Raw genomic sequence first — 22,785 nt, forward strand, 5'->3', positions numbered from 1 at the left:
GAAAAAACTATGGCTCTTAGACTATGGAAACACTAAAACATGATTCATAACAGTAGCAAAATTAGTTATGACGTAGCAAGGAAAAAAATGTAATGGTTGGGGGTCACCACAATATGAGGAACTGTATTAAGGGGTCACGGCTTTAGAAAGGTTGAGAACCACTGCTCTATACTGAATAGTTGTTTGTTAGAGACAAATTAGTTTAAAAAAAAGAGGAAAACATTTTAGAAGCTTGTCTGGGCTCTGATTAATTTTAGTGGCACACTTGATCTCGTCCAGACGTTTAGAGACCGAGGACTAGAAGGTCTTGGAAAGGAGTCATGGTGCCAGCACAGAGTGATGGGAGTAGGAGGGTGATTATTTTCTCTAGGTATAACATGCAGCGGTGGGTTTTTAAAAAAGGACATAAAACTGGACAACCCCTGCATGTAGGACTAAATTTTTGTAGGCCTATATGTAGAGCTTGTTACTCATGTGTCCAGGATCCGAGACAGCTCTTCTACTACTTATGCTTTCACAAGAGTTCCGTTTCCGTTCTGTTCCTCTGCCTCAAGTGTGTGTGGTTTATGATCACAAACTTATCAGTTAGACACACCTTCCTAGCTTGGAGTTTTCCAATCATTGTCGGCTAGGCGTGTACATATGATAAGGACTGTGATGTCATTGTATTACCCAAAATGCATTTCTGCTGTTGGTGTAATGTTCCTCATTTACCCCTAGGTGACACTATTATCTAAGCTATTAGTATAATTTTATTAAGGGTAAAATATCCAAGTATGACACATTCTATACACATGACCTCTGGAACATAAATCAAAGCTAGAGGGATTAATTCTGACACCTCTACCAATTAAGCATTAGGCACCATTTGAATGTTTCCCATACTCCTAAATTTATGTTATAGATAATAATATGATGAGCCGTGTTTTCTCACAGAGATATCTGTGCCCCCTCTGATATATCAACGGGTGATTGATGGTTAGTTAAAATAACACATCTTTACAGATACTCATTAACAAAGTCCATACTTAAACTGTTTTCATCATATAATAGGAATACACATAGGTTATATGCGTTACTATTGAGAAATATATATGATAACAAATACATAAACGTAACACTATAAAACGATACATATGTCTTATTGATTTTCTTATACAAAACTAAGGTTGATTATACGGGTATATAGATATTACAGATTTTCTGCTTCATTAATAGATACCAAACTGTAGAGGTAATTAGCACTAGCTGCATCCAGAGAATATCCTTATCTTAGTAATAAATCCATAAGGAGACAAGAATGCCTCTTTTCAGACTGGTACATTCATGAGAAGAAATCTGATGAACAGTGTCCTTTCCATGAATTTCTCTCGGCCATCTTTAAAATACATAACATATAACAATATGGCCATCTTTAAAATACATAACATATAACAATATGGCCTCTTATAGGGCTAATCAAATCAAGTTTAATTAGGATATTTAGATATACAGTAGATATTATATCCTTATGAAAAAGCACAACACAAAGCAGTTGAGTGTGATATTTTTTTTTTTTTTCACTAAGTACAGTACACTCCTGTGGCTAGTTAAAAAAGGTCATAAGGCTGGACAACACCTTTAATCCCTCACTTTATTTTTGCTATTCAAATAATTTCTGTGCTGCTAGAAGGCAAGAAGGAAAGTTTAGGCTAGTTTCACATCTCTGGAATTGTGCTCTGGCAGCCAGTTCTGGCAAAACATGCCGGGAATCAGCCAGACATAAATCGCAGCCTGCAGCAGTTTCTGTCGGGCCAATTCTCTGCATTGTTGCCAGGATAGCAGGCAGATCTCTGCCGGACTCTATTATAGTTAATGGGGTTGGTGGGCATTATGGTTGCATCCAGCAGTGCCTGATCCAGAGAATTCCGGCAGGCTGTTCCAGCAGAGAACAGCCCGCCGGAATTGCTGCCGGATAGCTGAAACTGCTGCCGGATAGCAAATTGGGGTCCCCAATGCACGGAATGGAACAAATACATTTGTGTGCTGGAGGCCTTATGCCTAAGTTCAGAGAACCTGTGTCTCTAAGACCTCAGCTGCCAAAGAATTAACTCTTCTCTTACCAGAGGACCCTGAGAGAAAGAGTCCAGTCTCTTAGAAGGTCCAGAACCATCCAGGCAGTGCAAGCTTCAGACAGTATTTGCTCATTTATGGCAAAAAGGCTTTGCTGCTGTGGAAAGGATTATTGACTCCTGCACCTACCACACTTTGAGATGGACTGTCCATCCGTATCTAAAGTTTCTACACCCTTCATCCCAGGAACTGCAGAAACAGTTAATAAAGACAGTATAGCAATATATCATTTTTGTGTGTGATTGCCTTATAGAGGGTTTTTGCTGTATTTTGAACTCCATCATTAACCACCTCCCGACCGCTGTACGCGTATATGCGTCCGGGAGGTGGTTGCTTTACTCCTCCTGGACGCATATACGCGTCTTCTCGCGAGACGCGAGATTTCCTGTGAACGCGCGCGCACAGGCGCGCGCGCTCACAGGAACGGAAGGTAAGCGAGTGGATCTCCAGCCTGCCAGCGGCGATCGCTCGCTGGCAGGCTGGAGATCCGAATTTTTTAACCCCTAACAGGTATATTAGACGCTGTTTTCATAACAGCGTCTAATATACCTCCTACCTGGTCCTCTGGTGGTCCCTTTTGTTAGGATCGACCACCAGAGGACTCAGGTAGGTCAGTACAGTCCCACCAAACACCACACTACACTACACTACACCCCCCCCCCCGTCACTTATTAACCCCTTATAAACCCCTGATCACCCATGATCACCCCATATAAACTCCCTGATCACCCCCCTGTCATTGATCACCCCCCTGTCAGGCTCTGTTCAGACGTCCGTATGATTTTTACGGATCCACGGATACATGGATCGGATCCGCAAAAAGCATACGGACGTCTGAATGGAGCCTTACAGGGGGGTGATCAATGACAGGCGGGTGATCACCCATATACACTCCCTGATCACCCCCTGTCATTGATCACCCCCCTGTCATTGATCACCCCCCTGTAAGGCTCCATTTAGACGTCCGCATGATTTTTACGGATCCGATCCATGTATCCATGGATCCGTAAAAATCATGCGGACGTCTGAATGGAGCCTTACAGGGGGGGTGATCAGTGACAGGGGGGTGATCACCCTGATTACCCTGATCACCCCCCTGTCATTGATAACCCCCCTATAAGGCTCCATTCAGACGTCCGCATGCGTTCTGTGGATCCGATCCATGTATCCATGGATCCGTAAAAAATCATGCGGATGTCTGAATGGAGCCTTACAGGGGGGGTGATCAGTGACAGGGGGGTGATCACCCTGATTACCCTGATCACCCCCTGTCATTGATAACCCCCCTGTAAGGCTCCATTCAGACGTCCGCATGCGTTCTGTGGATCCGATCCATGTATCCATGGATCCGTAAAAAATCATGCGGATGTCTGAATGGAGCCTTACAGGGGGGGTGATCAGTGACAGGGGGGTGATCACCCTGATCACCCTGATCACCCCCTGTCATTGATAACCCCCCTGTAAGGCTCCATTCAGACGTCCGCATGCGTTCTGTGGATCCGATCCATGTATCCATGGATCCGTAAAAAATCATGCGGATGTCTGAATGGAGCCTTACAGGGGGGGTGATCAGTGACAGGGGGTGATCACCCTGATTACCCTGATCACCCCCTGTCATTGATAACCCCCCTGTAAGGCTCCATTCAGACGTCCGCATGCGTTCTGTGGATCCGATCCATGTATCCATGGATCCGTAAAAAATCATGCGGATGTCTGAATGGAGCCTTACAGGGGGGGGTGATCAGTGACAGGGGGGTGATCACCCTGATTACCCTGATCACCCCCTGTCATTGATAACCCCCCTGTAAGGCTCCATTCAGACGTCCGCATGCGTTTTGTGGATCCGATCCATGTATCCATGGATCCGTAAAAAATCATGCGGATGTCTGAATGGAGCCTTACAGGAGGGGTGATCAGTGACAGGGGGGTGATCAATGACAGGGGGGTGATCAGGGAGTCTATATGGGTGATCACCCCCCTGTCATTGATCACCCCCCTGTCATTGATCACCCCCCCCCTGGTAAGGCTCCATTCAGACATTTTTTTTGGCACAAGTTAGCGGAAATTTTTTGTTTGTTTTTGTTTTTTCTTACAAAGTCTCATATTCCACTAACTTGTGTCAAAAAATAAAATCTCACATGGACGCACCATACCCCTCACGGAATCCAAATGCGTAAACATTTTTAGACATTTATATTCCAGACTTCTTCTCACGCTTTAGGGCCCCTAAAAAGCCAGGGCAGTATAAATACCCCACATGTGACCCCATTTCGGAAAGAAGACACCCCAAGGTATTCCGTGAGGGGCATATTGAGTCCATGAAAGATTGAAATTTTTGTCCTAAGTTAGCGGAAAGTGAGACTTTGTGAGAAAAAAACAAAAAAAAAAATCAATATCCGCTAACTTATGCAAAAAAAAAATAATTCTAGGAACTCGCCAGGCCCCTCATTGAATACCTTGGGGTGTCTTCTTTCCAAAGTGGGGTCACATGTGGGGTATTTATACTGCCCTGGCTTTTTAGGGGCCCGAAAGTGTGAGAAGAAGTCTGGGATCCAAATGTCTAAAAATGCCCTCCTAAAAGGAATTTGGGCCCCTTTGCGCATCTAGGCTGCAAAAAAGTGTCACACATGTGGTATCGCCGTACTCAGGAGAAGTTGGGGCAATGTGTTTTGGGGTGTCATTTTACATATACCCATGCTGGGTGAGAAAAATATCTTGGTCAAATGCCAACTTTGTATAAAAAAATGGGAAAAGTTGTCTTTTGCCAAGATATTTCTCTCACCCAGCATGGGTATATGTAAAATGACCCCCCAAAACACATTGCCCAACTTCTCCTGAGTACGGCGATACCACATGTGTGACACTTTTTTGCAGCCAAGGTGGGCAAAGGGGCACCTTTCGGATTTCGCAGGCCATTTTTTACACATTTTGATTGCAAGGTACTTCTTACACATTTGGGCCCCTAAATTGCCAGGGCAGTATAACTACGCCACAAGTGACCCCATTTTGGAAAGAAGACACCCCAAGGTATTCCAGTGGGGGGCACGGCGAGTTCCTAGAATTTTTTATTTTTTGTCACAATTTAGCGGAAAATGATGATTTTTCTTTTTTCCTTACAAAGTCTCATATTCCACTAACTTGCGACAAAAAATAAAAAATTCTAGGAACTCGCCATGCCCCTCACGGAATACCTTGGGGTGTCTTCTTTCCAAAATGGGGTCACTTGTGGGGTAGTTATACTGCCCTGGCAATTTAGGGGCCCAAATGTGTGAGAAGAACTTTGCAATCAAAATGTGTAAAAAATGCCCTGCAAAATCCGAAAGGTGCACTTTGGAATATGTGCACCTTTGCCCACCTTGGCAGCAAAAAAGTGTGACACATCTGGTATCGCCGTACTCAGGAGAAGTTGGGCAATGTGTTTTGGGGTGTCATTTTACATATACCCATGCTGGGTGAGAAAAATATCTTGGTCAAATGCCAACTTTGTATAAAAAAATGGGAAAAGTTGTCTTTTGCCAAGATATTTCTCTCACCCAGCATGGGTATATGTAAAATGACCCCCCAAAACACATTGCCCAACTTCTCCTGAGTACGGCGATACCACATGTGTGACACTTTTTTGCAGCCAAGGTGGGCAAAGGGGCACCTTTCGGATTTCGCAGGCCATTTTTTACACATTTTGATTGCAAGGTACTTCTTACACATTTGGGCCCCTAAATTGCCAGGGCAGTATAACTACGCCACAAGTGACCCCATTTTGGAAAGAAGACACCCCAAGGTATTCCGTGGGGGGCACGGCGAGTTCCTAGAATTTTTTATTTTTTGTCACAATTTAGCGGAAAATGATGATTTTTCTTTTTTCCTTACAAAGTCTCATATTCCACTAACTTGCGACAAAAAATAAAAAATTCTAGGAACTCGCCATGCCCCTCACGGAATACCTTGGGGTGTCTTCTTTCCAAAATGGGGTCACTTGTGGGGTAGTTATACTGCCCTGGCAATTTAGGGGCCCAAATGTGTGAGAAGAACTTTGCAATCAAAATGTGTAAAAAATGCCCTGCAAAATCCGAAAGGTGCACTTTGGAATATGTGCACCTTTGCCCACCTTGGCAGCAAAAAAGTGTGACACATCTGGTATCGCCGTACTCAGGAGAAGTTGGGCAATGTGTTTTGGGGTGTCATTTTACATATACCCATGCTGGGTGAGAAAAATATCTTGGTCAAATGCCAACTTTGTATAAAAAAATGGGAAAAGTTGTCTTTTGCCAAGATATTTCTCTCACCCAGCATGGGTATATGTAAAATGACACCCCAAATCACATTCCCCAACTTCTCCTGAGTACGGCGATACCAGATGTGTGACACTTTTTTGATGCCAAGGTGGGCAAAGGGGCACATATTCCAAAGTGCACCTTTCGGATTTCACCGGTCATTTTTTACAGATTTTGATTGCAAAGTACTTCTCACACATATGGGCCCCTAAATTGCCAGGGCAGTATAACTACGCCACAAGTGACCCCATTTTGGAAAGAAGACACCCCAAGGTATTCCGTGAGGGGCATGGCGAGTTCCTAGAATTTTTTATTTTTTGTCGCAAGTTAGTGGAATATGAGACTTTGTAAGGAAAAAAGAGGAAAAAAAAAAATAAATCATCATTTTCCGCTAACTTGTGACAAAAAATAAAAAATTCTAGGAACTCGCCATGCCCCTCACGGAATACCTTGGGGTGTCTTCTTTCCAAAATGGGGTCACTTGTGGCGTAGTTATACTGCCCTGGCAATTTAGGGGCCCAAATGTGTGAGAAGAACTTTGCAATCAAAATGTGTAAAAAATGGCCTGCAAAATCCGAAAGGTGCACTTTGGAATGTGTGCCCCTTTGCCCACCTTGGCTGCAAAAAAGTGTGACACATCTGGTATCGCCGTACTCAGGAGAAGTTGGGGAATGTGTTTTGGGGTGTCATTTTACATATACCCATGCTGGATGAGAGAAATATCTTGGCAAAAGACAACTTTTCCCATTTTTTTATACAAAGTTGGCATTTGACCAAGATATTTTTCTCACCCAGCATGGGTATATGTAAAATGACACCCCAAAACACATTCCCCAACTTCTCCTGAGTACGGCGATACCAGATGTGTCACACTTTTTTGCTGCCAAGGTGGGCAAAGGGGCGCATATTCCAAAGTGCACCTTTTGGATTTCACCGGTCATTTTTTACACATTTTGATTGCAAAGTTCTTCTCACACATTTGGGCCCCTAAATTGCCAGGGCAGTATAACTACCCCACAAGTGACCCCATTTTGGAAAGAAGACACCCCAAGGTATTCTGTGAGGGGCATGGTGAGTTCCTAGAATTTTTTATTTTTTGTCGCAAGTTAGTGGAATATGAGACTTTGTAAGAAAAAATAAAAAAATAAAATCATCATCATTTTCCGCTAACTTGTGACAAAAAATAAAAAGTTCTATGAACTCACTATGCCCATCAGCGAATACCTTAGGGTGTCTACTTTCCGAAATGGGGTCATTTGTGGGGTTTTTCTACTGTTTGGGCATTGTAGAACCTCAGGAATCATGACAGGTGCTCAGAAAGTCAGAGCTGTTTCAAAATGCGGAAATTCACATTTTTGTACCATAGTTTGTAAATGCTATAACTTTTACCCAAACCATTTTTTTTTTTGCCCAAACATTTTTTTTTTATCAAAGACATGTAGAACAATAAATTTGGCGAAAAATTTATATATGGATGTCGTTTTTTTTGCAAAATTTTACAGCTGAAAGTGAAAAATGTCATTTTTTTGCAAAAAAATCGTTACATTTTGATTAATAACAAAAAAAGTAAAAATGCCAGCAGCAATGAAATACCACCAAATGAAAACTCCATTAGTGAGAAGAAAAGGAGGTAAAATTCATTTGGGTGGTAAGTTGCATGACCGAGCGATAAACGGTGAAAGTAGTGTAGTGCCGAAGTGTAAAAAGTGCTCTGGTCATGAAGGGGGTTTCACCTAGCGGGGCTGAAGTGGTTAAAGGGGTTGTCCGGGATTGGGGACATTGGTGTAATAGTACTAGAGTGACATACATATTACATACATGCATGTCCTACCTTTGCCACATATTTCTGAAGCCCCATTTTCATAAAGGATATTTTTAGCCGGAAGTGACTGTTTTCTTAGACTCTGTGATGTACCGGGTCCCTTGCAGGAGCACTGAAGCCTCTTCTTCCGGCTGCTCAGGGAACCCGGTGACTCCAGTAAAATGGCTAGGGCAGCACTAAAGCCCGCCCATCAGTGCCGGTGACATCACTGCAGTGTGTTATTATAAACAAAAGAGCCCTTGTTCTGCGCGATTTAGCGCAGGGCAAAGGAGAGCATTGGAGCATGAACTGCTCCGATGCTCAAGTCAGGGGGGCTGCCTGGGTGAAAATGGAGGTTTGTCCGGGTTCAGCTCTGAACTCGGACAACCCCTTTAAATAGAAGGCAGTAAGCTCCTAGGCTCCCCCTAGTGGAGGCAGCAATAACTGTAGAATTCAATTCTGTGAATGCAGCAGCATAATGGGCAATACAAATTTCCTTTTCAATCCCTAACAACATTCAGGGATATTTAGCATTCTGCCCATTAGATATAACAGAAGTCTGGAGGAACTGACCGATATCAGTACAGTAAAATAACCTATTATTAGCAGTATGAATTCTAACATAAATGTTCAAAAATCAAGGTCAATTTTGCAACCATTCCGACTTCTACGGAGATAGGAGCGGATTCACATACTGTATGTACAGCTGGTTGTCATTTATAATTCACTGCAGGATTTCAATTATATACTCGCTCTAATTAGCTAAACCACCAAGAGCGCTAAATGCACCACTGAGGTGATAAAGATAAGAAGAGCTCGCTCTGCTCATTTATAGCAAATCATCTTAAATTGTATTTCCTCTGATATTATTGTTTCTGGTCATGTAATAATGAAGCAATTTTCATCATCTATGTATATCACTGCAAGATAGGTATAGTAAAAGTATAGCTTAGTATCACAAGGGTAAGTTCATCTTGTCGCCAATCCGTGGCGAATTCGTGCTGATTCCCCAGCAAAATCTGCACATGTTAAATTCAAACCCTCATGTAAATGATGCAATCTCCGCACTGACTGGCAGTCCTGAGACCATGCCACCGATCTGATATTTATGACCTATCCTGAGGACATATCATCAATAGTGGCTCCAAGGTGGAACTTCACTTTCAGCCTGCAAAGCAGGTTTTTAGGTACAACGGGCAAAGGTATTTTATGTTTTATTATAATTCTGCATTTTTCGTGGTGTATAAAACATTAAAACTGATTACAAAAAAATTACAAATGTGACACACAGAGAATAAATAATTATATGATGCAGATGATGAACACACTGGTTTATATCTAAAGCTTGCAAATATTCAGTTTAAGATTTCTGGATCCCTGGATAATCATTTTAGTCCTGCACAAAAAAAAAATGAAAGATGCATTAGTAACTTTAAAATGAAATGATCGGGGTCTGTTCACACCACACTTTTGCATCCTGTTGAAAAGTGAACAAGAGGCAGCTGTCTGGACACAAAAATGATGTTGGGTTCTTTTCTTTCTGTCCTGTTGAAGAACAAAATAGATACTGCTTTTTTTACAATCTAACTCAATGGCAGCTAGGATGCTACGTGATGTTTTAAAGGTAATCTGTCACCAGGAAATTCACTGGTAAACCAGGCAGATGGTGGAGATTTATCAAACTGTGGTGTAAAGTAGACCTGGCTTAGTTGCCCTCTGATTCCACCTTTCATTTTCAAAAGGAGCTGTGAAAAATGAAAGGTGGAATCTGATTGGTTGCTATAGGCAACTAAGCCAGTTCTACTTTACACCAGTTTGATAATTCTCCCCCAATGTCTTGTAGGGATAGCTCGACTGAATATAATGATGCCTTTCACTTAGCAATCCGGTGCTTCATTTTGTGGAAATGTATTCTTAATCCATATGCAAATGAGCAGTTAACTGAACTGAGGGCAGACCCAAGCCATGTGCATTCTTATTCCTCCTGCTTTCTCTTACAGCCCATGCCTGGGCCAGACAAGATGACTATGCAGAAAAATTACCCTGTCAATCAAGAAGGAGGGGAAGGGGCTGGCAGAGAAAGCAAAAACATGGTGTGAACCATGCCGGGACACGAAAAAATAACTTTAAATGGAAAACAGCACTTCTGAGACTTGCAGATGACACTAAACTGTGTAAAGCAATTAACACTGAAGAGGACAGTATACTACTACAGAGGGATCTGGATAGATTAGAGGCTTGGACGGATAAGTGTCAGATGAGGTTAAACACTGACAAATGTAAGGTTATGCACATGGGAAGGAATAATGCAAGTCACCCGTACATACTAAATGGGAAAACACTCGGTAACACTGACATGGAAGGGGACCATGACCCATATATGGTGGGGTTGTCCGAGGCTCCACCCACTGTGGTTGGATGTCTTCAAGCTTTATAATTTTCTATTCCGGGCCTCCATAGCATTTTCCCCTTCCATCGCTCTGCTATCTATTTTCCCGGGGCGGGTCTCGCATGTTAAAAAAGGTTCATTGAGGAGTCAACCGAGAGATTGAAAAGGATCACTTGGGCATCGGCTCTGGATGCGCTGGTTCACATGGAAGAGATGTGTGCCTCTGATCACAACCAGATTCCGGCGTTTCTTCGGAGTTGGGAGTCATGGTCCAGGTTTAGATCATCTGTTTCGTTCTCGGTTTGGGTGGCATCTGGGGTGCTCCCTGATTCTCCTTAATAGTACCCAGCTATTCTCTAGTTATGCCCTACGTTTTCTCCCCCTCCCCCCCCCCCTCCTTTTGTGTGTCGTCCTGTCTCCCCCCTTTTATGTCAAGTTTGTCTGGAATTATTGACCTTTACATCATTTGTTTGAGGCCTTGTTAAGCCCTTCAGGGCCTCTGTTTCCGCCGACTTTTGTCAGCTGATTGTTTGATTATACAGATACATGCGTATGCCTTGTCTTTGATGCTGTACTACTGTTTACGATTGCATGTCGCAATGTAACCTTGTGCGCGGTATGTATACTGCAATGTGTGATGTTCTTTTATGAGTATAAAAGATAATAATAATAAAATCTAATTGAACCATAACACTGACATGGAAAAGGATCTAGGAATTTTAATAAACAGCAAACTAAGCTGCAAAAACCAGTGTCAGGCAGCTGCTGCCAAGGCCAATAAGACAATGGGTTGCATCAAAAGGGGCATATATGCCTGTGATAAGAGCATAGTCCTACCACTTTACAAATCACTGGTCAGACCACACATGGAGTACTGTGTACAGTTCTGGGCTCCTATGAACAAGGCAGACATAGCAGAGCTGGAGAGGGTACAGAGGAGGGCAACTAAAGTAATAACTGGAATGGGGGGACTACAGTACCCTGAAAGACTATCAAAATTAGGGTTATTCACTTTAGAAAAAAGACCACTGAGGGGAGATCTAATAACTATGTATAAATATATCAGAGGTTAGTTACATTTTGATGGTTTGAACATAATGGGTTAAAGGAGTTGTGCTAAGTTTTTAAGTTATCCCATATCCACTGGATAAGTAATAGCTGATTGCTGGGGGTCCAACTGCTGGGATCCCCACTAATCATGAGAATGCGGTCTCTTGTTTCCCCATTCTAAAGGTCCTGCATGTGCCCTGCTGCTCCATTCATTTTCTATAGGGGCTCCGGAGACAGTGCAGAGCTCGTGACCCCCGTTCTTGAGATAGGTGGCGGTCCCAACAGCAATAAGCTAGTTATCCCCTATCCTGTAAATGAGCCACTAGGAGCAATGAGGGTGTTGCTTTTACTTCTAGAGGCTGTGCTCTCCCTGCAACTGCTGTGCCCTCTGCACTTTGATTGACAGGGCCAGGCAGTGTAAACATGATCACAACTGGTCCTGTCAATCAAAGTGCAGAGGGTGTGGCAGTTGTAGAGAGAGCTGAGCCTCTAGGTGTAACGGCAATGCCCTGGTTCTACAAAAAACTTGGCCCGACCCCTTGAATGAAAGCTCTAGTTTTCATGAAAATGACATACAATTTATATTCTTTAAAACAGTTTCTCTTCCAAGCTGCTGTTCAGTGATCTCCGTGAGGATCTCTCCAGAATGCGATCCACTTCACTCCTGGATATATCCTAAAAATACAGGAAAAAATGAGTATAGTAACGAGGATACATTCAGTAGCTTATGAACCGGCCTTACCAGCTCACACACTCTCTTTATATGGATTTTACAGAAATGTGTGGGCGACATTAGACCCAATACAACTGTATGTAGGTGGTTTTGCTGAGCACAAAGCTGACTGATTGGTACGTTATAAGCACAATTACATTTTTACCGTCTCATATAATATTGTATATGAATGTTAAGGTGTGCATCATTTAAAATGCAATGAAATGGAAAAAATTACAGAAATCATACACTTTTATTATGTGGAGAGACTGTGCAACTGCCGGAAACTAGGAGCCTCTATCGCAGATTCTGTCCAAAATGGCAAAACAGTGCAGCACTGGAGGTATGTGTATGTCTGAATTATAGCACCCTATAGGCATCCATATTATAAAAAATATTAAATAATAAAAAATGTGTTATTTTTTTGTGGGACGCCACTGATTAGAAAAGAGCATGTCTACTCAGTAACAATAATGGTATACTGATGTATACAGACCCACGAGGGCCGACAGAATCAAGGAAACGGAGGAAAGGGTGTCATGAACAGTGGGGGGGAGTCCATTTTTTATTTTAGCTTTATTGTCCAATCTTTCTTAATAGGCTACTGATTATGCACAGTGGTACATGCTTTATACTCACTAAGGAAAGTCTTTTCTTGGCACTATGGGTGGATAACAGATTACGCACTCGGTTATGTATGGATTCCCAGGTGTTATTCTCAGATCTCAACCTAAAAAATGAAACACACTGAACACATGACACACACAGCACTGCCATCATTTATACATGAGTAATAAGAAACATGGCTTCATGTACAGGACCGTATCTGTATTTCAGTTCGCAAATCACAGATCCACAAAATATGGGTACCTTCCATGTGCATTCCACATTTTTCTTACTGCCATCAATAGAAATAACTATTCTCAAACACAACATGGACCAGAATAGGACATGTTCTATAACAGGAATCCACATAAAATATGAATGTGTGCATGGTCCCATAGAAATATATGGATCAGTGTGCTATCCGCAAAAAATGCGCATAGAACACGGATAAAAAATAGTCTATAAAGTTAAACCGCAGCTATTAGATCATTTTATAGTAGTGACCTTTGTGCAATGTGAATACAGACCTTTCTCTTATAGCCCGCCTGAGGATTGGACTGGCTCTTAAATCCTGCAAGGAATAATCACTGGATGTAAAGGGGGCATCCAGAGAAGCTTCTGTGTTAAGGTCATCTATGTCCAGACAGTCCTGTACAACACATTAAGTATTCATATATTAATAAGCCACCACAGAGAATAACACTTCTTACATTTTGTTGCATAAAAAATTTGACTATTATTAATTTGCTTGATCAAGTAAAGGTACCGAAATAAGTCTGACATTTGGTTAACAACTTCCTTACCGCCAGATGTAAATACAGTGGCATGCAAAAGTTTGGGCACCCCTGGTCAAATTTACTGTTACGCTGGGTTCAGACCTGAGCGTTCGCGATGGAGCGCTCTGTATGCCCATTGTCGCGCGTTCCCGAAAGTCTATGTACGGGAACGCGCGACAAGACGCCCCAAAGAAGCTCATGTACTTCTTGGGGCGTCGAGCGTTTTACAGCGCGATCGCACACGCTGTAAAACACCCAGATGAGAACCATGCCAATAGGGAAGCATTGGTTTCTCCTTGTTGAGCGTTTTACAGCGCGTAGGAACGTGCTGTAAAACGCTCAGGTGTGAACCCAGCCTTACTGTGAACAGTTAAGCAAGTTGACAATGAAATGATCTCCAAATGGCATTTTAAGCAATATCAGTTAATTATTTTGGTTTGGTACAATTTTAGAGTGAAAAAACGAAAGGAGTACCTTGCAAAAGTATGGAAACCCAAGGAGATTTGAGCACTCAGATAACATTGACCGAGGTCTCAGACCTAAAAAACCCTGTTAGGGTTAAGGCTTGTTCACAATCATTGTTAGGAAAATCCGAGTGATGCAAATTTCAACGCTTTACAAATACCCAGACTCTTCTAACCTTATCCAAAAAACTGCAGCAAAGTTCTGAACAGGTTCCTAACATTCTGAAAATGGTCGAGGCCTACAAAGCAGGAGAAGGCTATAAGAAGATTTTAAGGGTTTTCAGGTTCCCACATTTTTAGTTGTAAGTAATTAAGAAATGTCAGTTAACAGGAACTGTGGAGGTCAAGAGAAGGGTTGGAAGGCAACTGCTTGTAGGATTGCTAGAAATGCAAATCAGAAACCCCACTTGACTGCAAAAGACCTTCAGGAAGATTTAGCAGACTCTGGAGTTGTGGTACATTGTTCTACTGTTCAGTGACACCTGCACAATATGGCCTTTATGGACGAGTCATCAGAACAAAACCTCTCCTGCATAATCACCACAAAATTCAACACCAGATGTTTGCAAAAGAACATCTAAACAAGCCTGGTGCATTTTGGAAACAAGTCCTGTGGACCGATGAGGTTAAAATAGAACTCTTTGGCCACAATGGGCAAAAGTTTTGCTTTGGGCCCTTTTCCTTTTTTGTTATTTTGAAAATATAAAAAATGAAAATAAAAAATAGTTTTTGCTCAAAATATAAAGGGAATGTTTTTTCTTTAACCTTAAGCCTTTTGGAGATTATTTCATCTTCAAATTGCTTAACACTTCAACAGTAATTTTGACCAGGAGTGCCCAAACCTTTGCATGTCACTATATAGGCCAACATATATGCACAAAACAAATGTGTACCAACAGCTGTATTAAGCCTCATGCACAAGACATGAGGTTGGGGTCTGCATCCAAGCCACATGTTTTGTGGGTTGATACAGACCCATTCACTTCAATTGGGCCGCAAAAGATGCAGACAGCACTCCGTGTGCTGTCCGCATCCGCATGTCTGTTCCCCGCGGCCCTGCAAAAAAAATTAGAACATGTCCTATTCTTGTCCGTATTACGGACAAGGATAGGACTGCTCTACTGAGGGCCAGACATTTCGTTCTGCAAAACGCAGAAGGCACACAGCCGGCATCTGTGTTTTTTGCAGACCGCAAAATGGACACTGTTGTGTGCATGAGGCCTTACACTGTTAATCACTGCATTGATGCAAAATTAATTTAGAAAACACAGGAAAATATGAATACACAGCTGCTAGGCGAGGAAAAAGGATGTAGCACTAAAGCCGCACTACAACTATCACTTTCAGGATTGGTTGGGCAGCCAATCAGAAAATAATGACATATCCTAGTAATATACCATTACTTTTTGTGATAAGGACATCAGTTTAGGGTCCATTCACACGTCCGTAATTTGGGTCCGCAATCTTTCCGCAATTTGCGGACCCATTTACTTTTAATGGGGCTGGAACGATGCGAATCCACATTTTCGGGATCCTCATCCGCATTTTCGGGATCTGCATCCGTTTTTTTGTGATCCGCAATTCCGTTCTTGAAAAAAATAGAGCAATTGAGGACCAGAAAAGGCATTTTCTATTATAGTGTGTGTGATGTGCGGTCGCACATTGCAGGTGTCCATATTTTGCGGATCTGCAATTTGCGGATCCACAAAACACTTACAGACGTGTGAATGGACCCTTAGAGAGGTTAGAGGTTATCTCATTTAAATGATTACTATGTAATGAATAGGGGATTTCTATTAAATTATTACTGCAATATATATGTAATAAAAATTTTGTTTATGTACATTATATTTTCTTCTCTGGTAGGGCCTACTGGTGTCTATCCTTCTGATCCTCCTTCTTCTCTATTGAGAAGCTGATTAACATGTTCTGTAGCTGCTCCCTTCCCTTCTCCTCAGTGTTGATGGAGTGAGCCCATTGACATGCAAGTGAAGAGGTCCAGACACCTTTCATTTATCCCTACTAAAGTCACAGAAATATACAGCTATATCTCTGTCAAGACAAGGGAGAAGGAACCGTGGGTGGCCATTACATAGCATATATATCTCTGAGAGACTCTGTATATGTGAGCGATTTTCTATGCAGAAGAGAAAGGGGTTAAAGAGAGATGCTGCTGCCTACCCACAGAAAGGAAAGAAAGTTCTCAGTATGAGAAGATAAGGGTACTTTCGCACTAGCATTATTAGAATCCGACAGGCAGTTCCGGCAACTGAACTACCTGCCGGATCCAGCAAACCGTGTACAAACGGATAGCCTTGTTTTCGTTAGACGGATCCGAAATACTGGATCCGGCTCATCCGGTATCATCTGGAATAACGGATCCGGTATTTAAATTTCTTTCAAAGATCAAAAGCGAAACTAGCTCCTCCTATATCCCGGAGCAGGCACAGACCGAAATCTCTATGGCAAGTGCGGTATTGTTCTGGGATTTCGGCCGGAGAAAATACTGCAGCATGCTGCAGTATTTTTTCCGGTCAAATACTGTAAAAGGGACGGAACGGAAGACATCCTGATGCATACTGAACGGATTGCTTTCCATTCAGAATGCATTAGTTAAAAACTTTTTTCTGGTATTGAGACCCTTTACAGGATTTCAATACCGGAAAAGAATAACACTAGTGTGAAAGTACCCTTAGTGAGTGAAAAATTAGTTTTAAATTAAAAAACCCACCTTTTCAATGAATTCATCAGAGTGCAGGCTGTCAAATGTTAGTGCTGTAAAAAAACACAGAAAAGGGGTAAGTAATTCTTATTGTATTTCTCAAAGTTTGCAAAGCTCTAAACATGAACATAGAAAGTTCAATAAATATCACAAAAGATACCATGCTTTATTCTATATGGACTGTCGTTACCTCTTCTTGGAGAATTTCTACTAGTTAGATGGCGTCTGGACTTGGGAGAAGGAAGCTGTGTTGATGTTTTCTCACCTACAGGCTTTGAATAATCAATCTAAAAAGAATGGATCAGTGTTAGAGGCATGCACTTTTTGTATAGTATTTGTGAAATAGACTCTACCTTTCTTAAAGACTTGCCCTCTAAGGATACATGCACATGACAGAGTAGGATTTGGTATTTTTTTGCTGCCCCCAGCTAAAATAATGTCCCCCATAGTTTAAGATTTTTTTTTTTTATGTCACCAGCTTTAATAATGCCCCCAATGTAGGGCCCCATCTTAAATAATGTCCTCCATAGTGTGTGATTTTTTTTTTTAAGGGCTCTTTCACACTTGCGTTCTTTTGTTCCGGCATAGAGTTCCGTCGTCGGGGCTCTATGCCGGAAGAATCCTGATCAGTTTTATCCTAATGCATTCTGAATGGAGAGAAATCCGTTCAGGATGCATCAGGATGTCTTTAGTTCCGGATCGGAACGTTTTTTGGCCGGAGAAAATACCGCAGCATGCTGCGCTTTTTGCTCCGGCCAAAAATCCTGAACACTTGCCGCAAGGCCGGATCCGGAATTAATGCCCATTGAAAGGCATTGATCCGGATCCGGCCTTAAGCTAAACGTTGTTTCGGCGCATTGCCGGATCCGACGTTTAGCTTTTTCTGAATGGTTACCATGGCTGCCGGGACGCTAAAGTCCTGGCAGCCATGGTAAAGTGTAGTGGGGAGCGGGGGAGCAGCATACTTACTGTCCGTGCGGCTCCCGGGGCGCTCCAGAGTGACGTCAGGGCGCCCCAAGCGCATGGATGACGTGATTGCATGGCACGTCATCCATGCGCATGGGGCGCTCTGACGTCATTCTGGAGCGCCCCGGGAGCCGCACCTAGTGACCTGATAAAGATAAGGGCAATCTTGTAAGTCACAAAACTGGCTTAGAAAAGTTTCAAATTTAGGCACAAGTCCTCTCCAGATGGATATTTTCACTCCAGATTTTACATTTGGACTTTTCTAAAAAGTTGCAAAACCACTCTAGTAGGAGATTGGTGTAAAAAAACTGAAGTAGCATTTCTATACAAAGTGTTACATTTAAAAAAGCCCCAAATTTATCAAATGTGCCCCATTTAATGAATTTGCTGCAACTTTCCCCAATATAAACTTAAAGCAAAAAGTCCCTTCAGCAGGAAGTCAGAAGTTAATAAACATGGATTCGGCTACATTCTCTATGTTTGCACATAAAAATATTGATGTGGAAGGACAGAGTCAGGTATGAATGACTTTCTGTAACCTGTTGAAGACATACATGTCTTACTATAAATGGAGGCCTTGACTCGGCATCAGACTTGAATTCATAATTGCCCAGGTGTAAATGAGCGAGCCGCTGCTCATTGTCTTTGTTCAGTTCACACATTCGCCTTCGTGCATATGGTGATGGAGAGCGGGAATGCGACGATCTAGTAGGGCTGTTGTAAGCCTTCTCTGGACTGGAGTGACCTTTAGATGGACTCTTTGACCTTCTATTGGGAGAGCTCTGCAAAGATCTCCGGGATTGCGTCTTCAAGGACTAGACAAAAATGAGTGCAAAATGATATGCACATGTATAGAATTAATTTGGTGGCAACAATAAAGGATTCAGTGGTGAAAACTAAATACTAAAATGCAACTACACTCTAATCAATTTGCAGAATTAAACCTTACATCACATCGTTTCCGGGAACCATTTGCCGTTTCTTTGATTGTCGTCGTAGTGGAAAACTCAATTTTCGGTGCAATTCCCTTTAAGAAAAAGAAATAGAATACATGGTTCAAAATAGGGCTTTGATATAGCAAAATTTATGTGAACTTATACAACCAACGCAAATCAAATAATGAAGGGTGTGTACATGGTTGATAACACTAGATATGGCCATTTTATGACTTTTTATCTGGCATTTTTCAGCAGTCTGCCCATCTGCAGGCTCCATCTCAAATTCTCAACTATCCCTCAGTTAGTGGGTAAAGACTGTTATGATGTCTTCCAGTAGAATTCACGAAGAGACAGGAGGTTCTGATTTGGATCTGATCAACCTCAGATTAAAGTGGTCATCTGCCGTTGAGCCTAATTAGTAGAATGCGTGCACGCCGGAAGAACACACTGACATACACTGTTCAGTTGGAACACTTCCAAAATTCTCTGCATTTAATAGGGCGGGGTGAGGACACACAACATAGGAGTACATTTAGCAGTTCATGATTGGCTGGTTCCATATAAGGTCTTCTTTTCCCAGGGTCCCAGGGTCCTAGATGGAGTCATCTTAGTTTCTGTAAGCTTCACTCGGGGGAGGAGAGGAAGAGCTGGCAACCATTTTTGAGTAAGGAATGTATAGGCAAGTGAAATGAGCATTGTTTTTTTTATTCCCTCACTGTCCCTCACAGTCCCCCCTTAAAATGCCATTTTACTGTCCCTAGATGAATTGTCCTATCACATCTGTCCATATATATATGTGCCTAGGAACTCTTTCAGACGAGTGATGGCTTGTCCATCACCCCCCTTGTTACAGTCTTTGCCCATAGAATATCAGATGTCTGTCCCTCATGGCTGAATGACTCGATAATTAACTGGAAGTGACTGTAAGGGAGTGTAGGGTTTTCCTGTTTGTGTCATCATATTGGAGCAAGGTGGGTCTGGTTACCTCAACAGTCTTCTCTATCATCTTCTGGATACAAGGCAGGACACAACACACTACCAATGCTAGGATAACCAGGATTATTACAACCATAATCCCTATTTGGGAAAGGATCTTCTGCCACCCATTTATCCAACTAAAGTACTGGTCCCAAGGGGTCAATAATTTCTGAGTTCTTTCTTTAGCTCTATTGACAAGTCCTCCAACTTTTTAATGGCTAGAGTGACCTTCCCATTTGGACCAGTATTGTCAGCAATATATGTGCAGCATACACCAGCATTAGGGAGCATCTTACAGACCCCACCTTTCTCTGCCAGAACCATGTCTAGAGCTAGTCTATTTTGAAATGTCATCTGTGAGGTGGCTTCCAATTGTTCCGCTAGGCGTTTCAGAGCATCCCTAGTGTAGTTCACGAACCTCTGCTGGTTGTAGTATATGTAGTTTATCTAATCAACATTTTTTGTTGATGGTAATTATGGGAATCAAGGACTCAAATCCTGCCATTATCTGATCTCTGGCTTTAAATTCATTTAGTACCCCCTCGGAACTCCAATGGTGTGTGTGTGTGTGTGTGTGTGTATATATATATATATATATATATATATATACAAACCGGATTCCCAAAAAGTTGGGACACTAAACAAATTGTGAATAAAAATTGAATGCAATGATGCGGCCGCAGCATGGCCGGACAACAACAGCAGCATGCTATTTCCAAACGGATTTTCGGAGACTACTTGCTCCATATTAAGAACCTGAACAGACCTTGAATTTTATAAAAGTGGCGCATTGGTATCCATTGTAAGCATGCAGTGGGTGACATCATGGATGGTAGGTATGTGTCACTGAGGCTGCTACGCTCAGTGATGTAAATCCCGGAGGTAAGTAGTGACCAGTGGTGGTAGATCACTGAGTTGGTGGTAGCTGGAATTTGGGTCCGGGATTTAGGAGTGACTGAAGAGCTTGGGTGGGAAGGTCACTCCCATACTCCATCTCGGGTGTTACCACCACACACACAGGTGCGATGGTGGTTTTAAAAAGGACACTCTGCCAGAGAGCAGGGTGTGGATGGTGGTCTGAGAGGAAGACTACTGAACCAAACCTCTTGGCAGTGAGGATTTGCTGGGAGAAGACTGCCGCTGGTGATGAGCCTGTATCACTGTGTGTTGTTATTTCATTTGGACTGTTCTGTTATTTGAAGAAAGCAAGCCTGTACTGTACTGTGTGCCGTATAAAACCCTGAAAAGAGACTGTTTGAGTGGTCCCGTCTCACACCATGTAGGACTGTTGTGTAATATACAAACCGGATTCCCAAAAAGTTGGGACACTAAACAAATTGTGAATAAAACCTTAATGCAATGATGTGGAGATGGCAAATGTCAATATTTTATTTGTAATAGAACGTAGATGACAGATCAAACATTTAATCCGAGTAAATGTATCATTTTAAAGGAAAAATACGTTGATTCAAATTTTCACGGTGTCAACAAATCTCAAAAAAGTTGGGACAAGTAGCAATAAGAGGCTGGAAAAAGTAAATTTGAGCATAACGAATAGCTGGAAGACCAATTAACACTAATTAGGTCAATTGGCAACACGATTGGGTATAAAAAGAGCTTCTCAGAGTGGCAGTGTCTCTCACAAGCCAAAATGGGTAGAGGATCACCAATTCCCACAATGTTGCGCAGAAAGATAGTGGAGCAATATCAGAAAGGTGTTACCCAGCGAAAAATTGCGAAAGACTTTGCATCTATCATCATCAACTGTGCATAACATCATCCGAAGATTCAGAGAATCTGGAACAATCTCTATGCGTAAGGGTCAAGGCCGTAAAACCATACTGGATGCCCGTGATCTCCGGGCCCTTAAATGACACTGCACCACAAACAGGAATGCTAGTGTAAAGGAAATCACAGAATGGGCTCAGGAATACTTCCAGAAACCATTGTCAGTGAACACAATCCACCGTGCCATCCGCCGTTGCCAGCTGAAACTCTACAGTGCAAAGAAGAAGCCATTTCTAAGCAAGATCCACAAGCTCAGGCGTTTTCACTGGGCCAGGGATCATTTAAAATGGAGTGTGGCAAAATGGAAGACTGTTCTGTGGTCAGACGAGTCACGATTCGAAGTTCTTTTTGGGAATCTGGGACGCCATGTCATCCGGACCAAAGAGGACAACCCAAGTTGTTATCAACGCTCAGTTCAGAAGCCTGCATCTCTGATGGTATGGGGTTGCATGAGTGCGTGTGGCATGGGCAGCTTGCATGTCTGGAAAGGCACCATCAATGCAGAAAAATATATTCAGGTTCTAGAACAACATATGCTCCCATCCAGACGTCATCTCTTTCAGGGAAGACCCTGCATTTTTCAACAAGATAATGCCAGACCACATTCTGCATCAATCACAACATCATGGCTGTGTAGGAGAAGGATCCGGGTACTGAAATGGCCAGTCTGCAGTCCAGATCTTTCACCTATAGAGGACATTTGGCGCATCATAAAGAGGAAGGTGCAACAAAGAAGGCCCAAGACGATTGAACAGTTAGAGGCCTGTATTAGACAAGAATGGGAGAGCATTCCTATTTCTAAACTTGAGAAACTGGTCTCCTCGGTCCCCAGACGTCTGTTGAGTGTTGTAAGAAGAATGGGAGATGCCACACAGTGGTGAAAATGGCCTTGTCCCAACTTTTTGGGGATTTGTTGACACCATGAAATTCTGATTCAACATATTTTTCCCTTAAAATGGTACATTTTCTCAGTTTAAACTTTTGTTCCGTGATTTATGTTCTATTCTGAATAAAATATTAGAAGTTGGCACCTCCACATCATTGCATTCAGTTTTTATTCACGATTTGTATAGTGTCCCAACTTTTTTGGAATCCGGTTTGTATATATATATATATATATATATATATATATAGAGAGAGAGAGAGAGAAAAAAAACTCCCTCCAGGGCATAATGGCCTTTGCCAGAGCACATTCACCAGTCCAGTTAACTT

General features: G+C 42.3%; 1 protein-coding gene across 2 annotated transcripts in view; it reads right to left on the minus strand.

Annotated features, from left to right (window-relative positions):
* Window positions 1–9,434: 9,434 nt before the first annotated feature.
* Window positions 9,435–22,785, minus strand: part of SPATA6L (spermatogenesis associated 6 like) — a 33,670-nt gene continuing 20,319 nt past the window's right edge. The window contains exons 7-14 of one of the 2 annotated variants that reach the window (XM_044272063.1): window positions 18,819–18,896; window positions 18,433–18,684; window positions 17,094–17,190; window positions 16,913–16,956; window positions 13,469–13,590; window positions 12,975–13,065; window positions 12,200–12,298; window positions 9,435–9,580 (exon numbers count right to left, since the gene is read on the minus strand). In XM_044272063.1, coding sequence (XP_044127998.1) covers window positions 12,212–12,298; window positions 12,975–13,065; window positions 13,469–13,590; window positions 16,913–16,956; window positions 17,094–17,190; window positions 18,433–18,684; window positions 18,819–18,896 — 771 coding nt within the window. In that variant the 3' untranslated portion in view covers window positions 9,435–9,580; window positions 12,200–12,211. Of the gene's footprint in view, window positions 9,581–12,199; window positions 12,299–12,974; window positions 13,066–13,468; window positions 13,591–16,912; window positions 16,957–17,093; window positions 17,191–18,423; window positions 18,685–18,818; window positions 18,897–22,785 lie in introns of both variants that reach the window. The other variant, XM_044272054.1, reaches the window with a different exon arrangement.

The sequence above is a fragment of the Bufo gargarizans genome, chromosome 1, assembly GCF_014858855.1.
Source record: "Bufo gargarizans isolate SCDJY-AF-19 chromosome 1, ASM1485885v1, whole genome shotgun sequence".
NCBI classification, from domain to species: domain Eukaryota; kingdom Metazoa; phylum Chordata; class Amphibia; order Anura; family Bufonidae; genus Bufo; species Bufo gargarizans.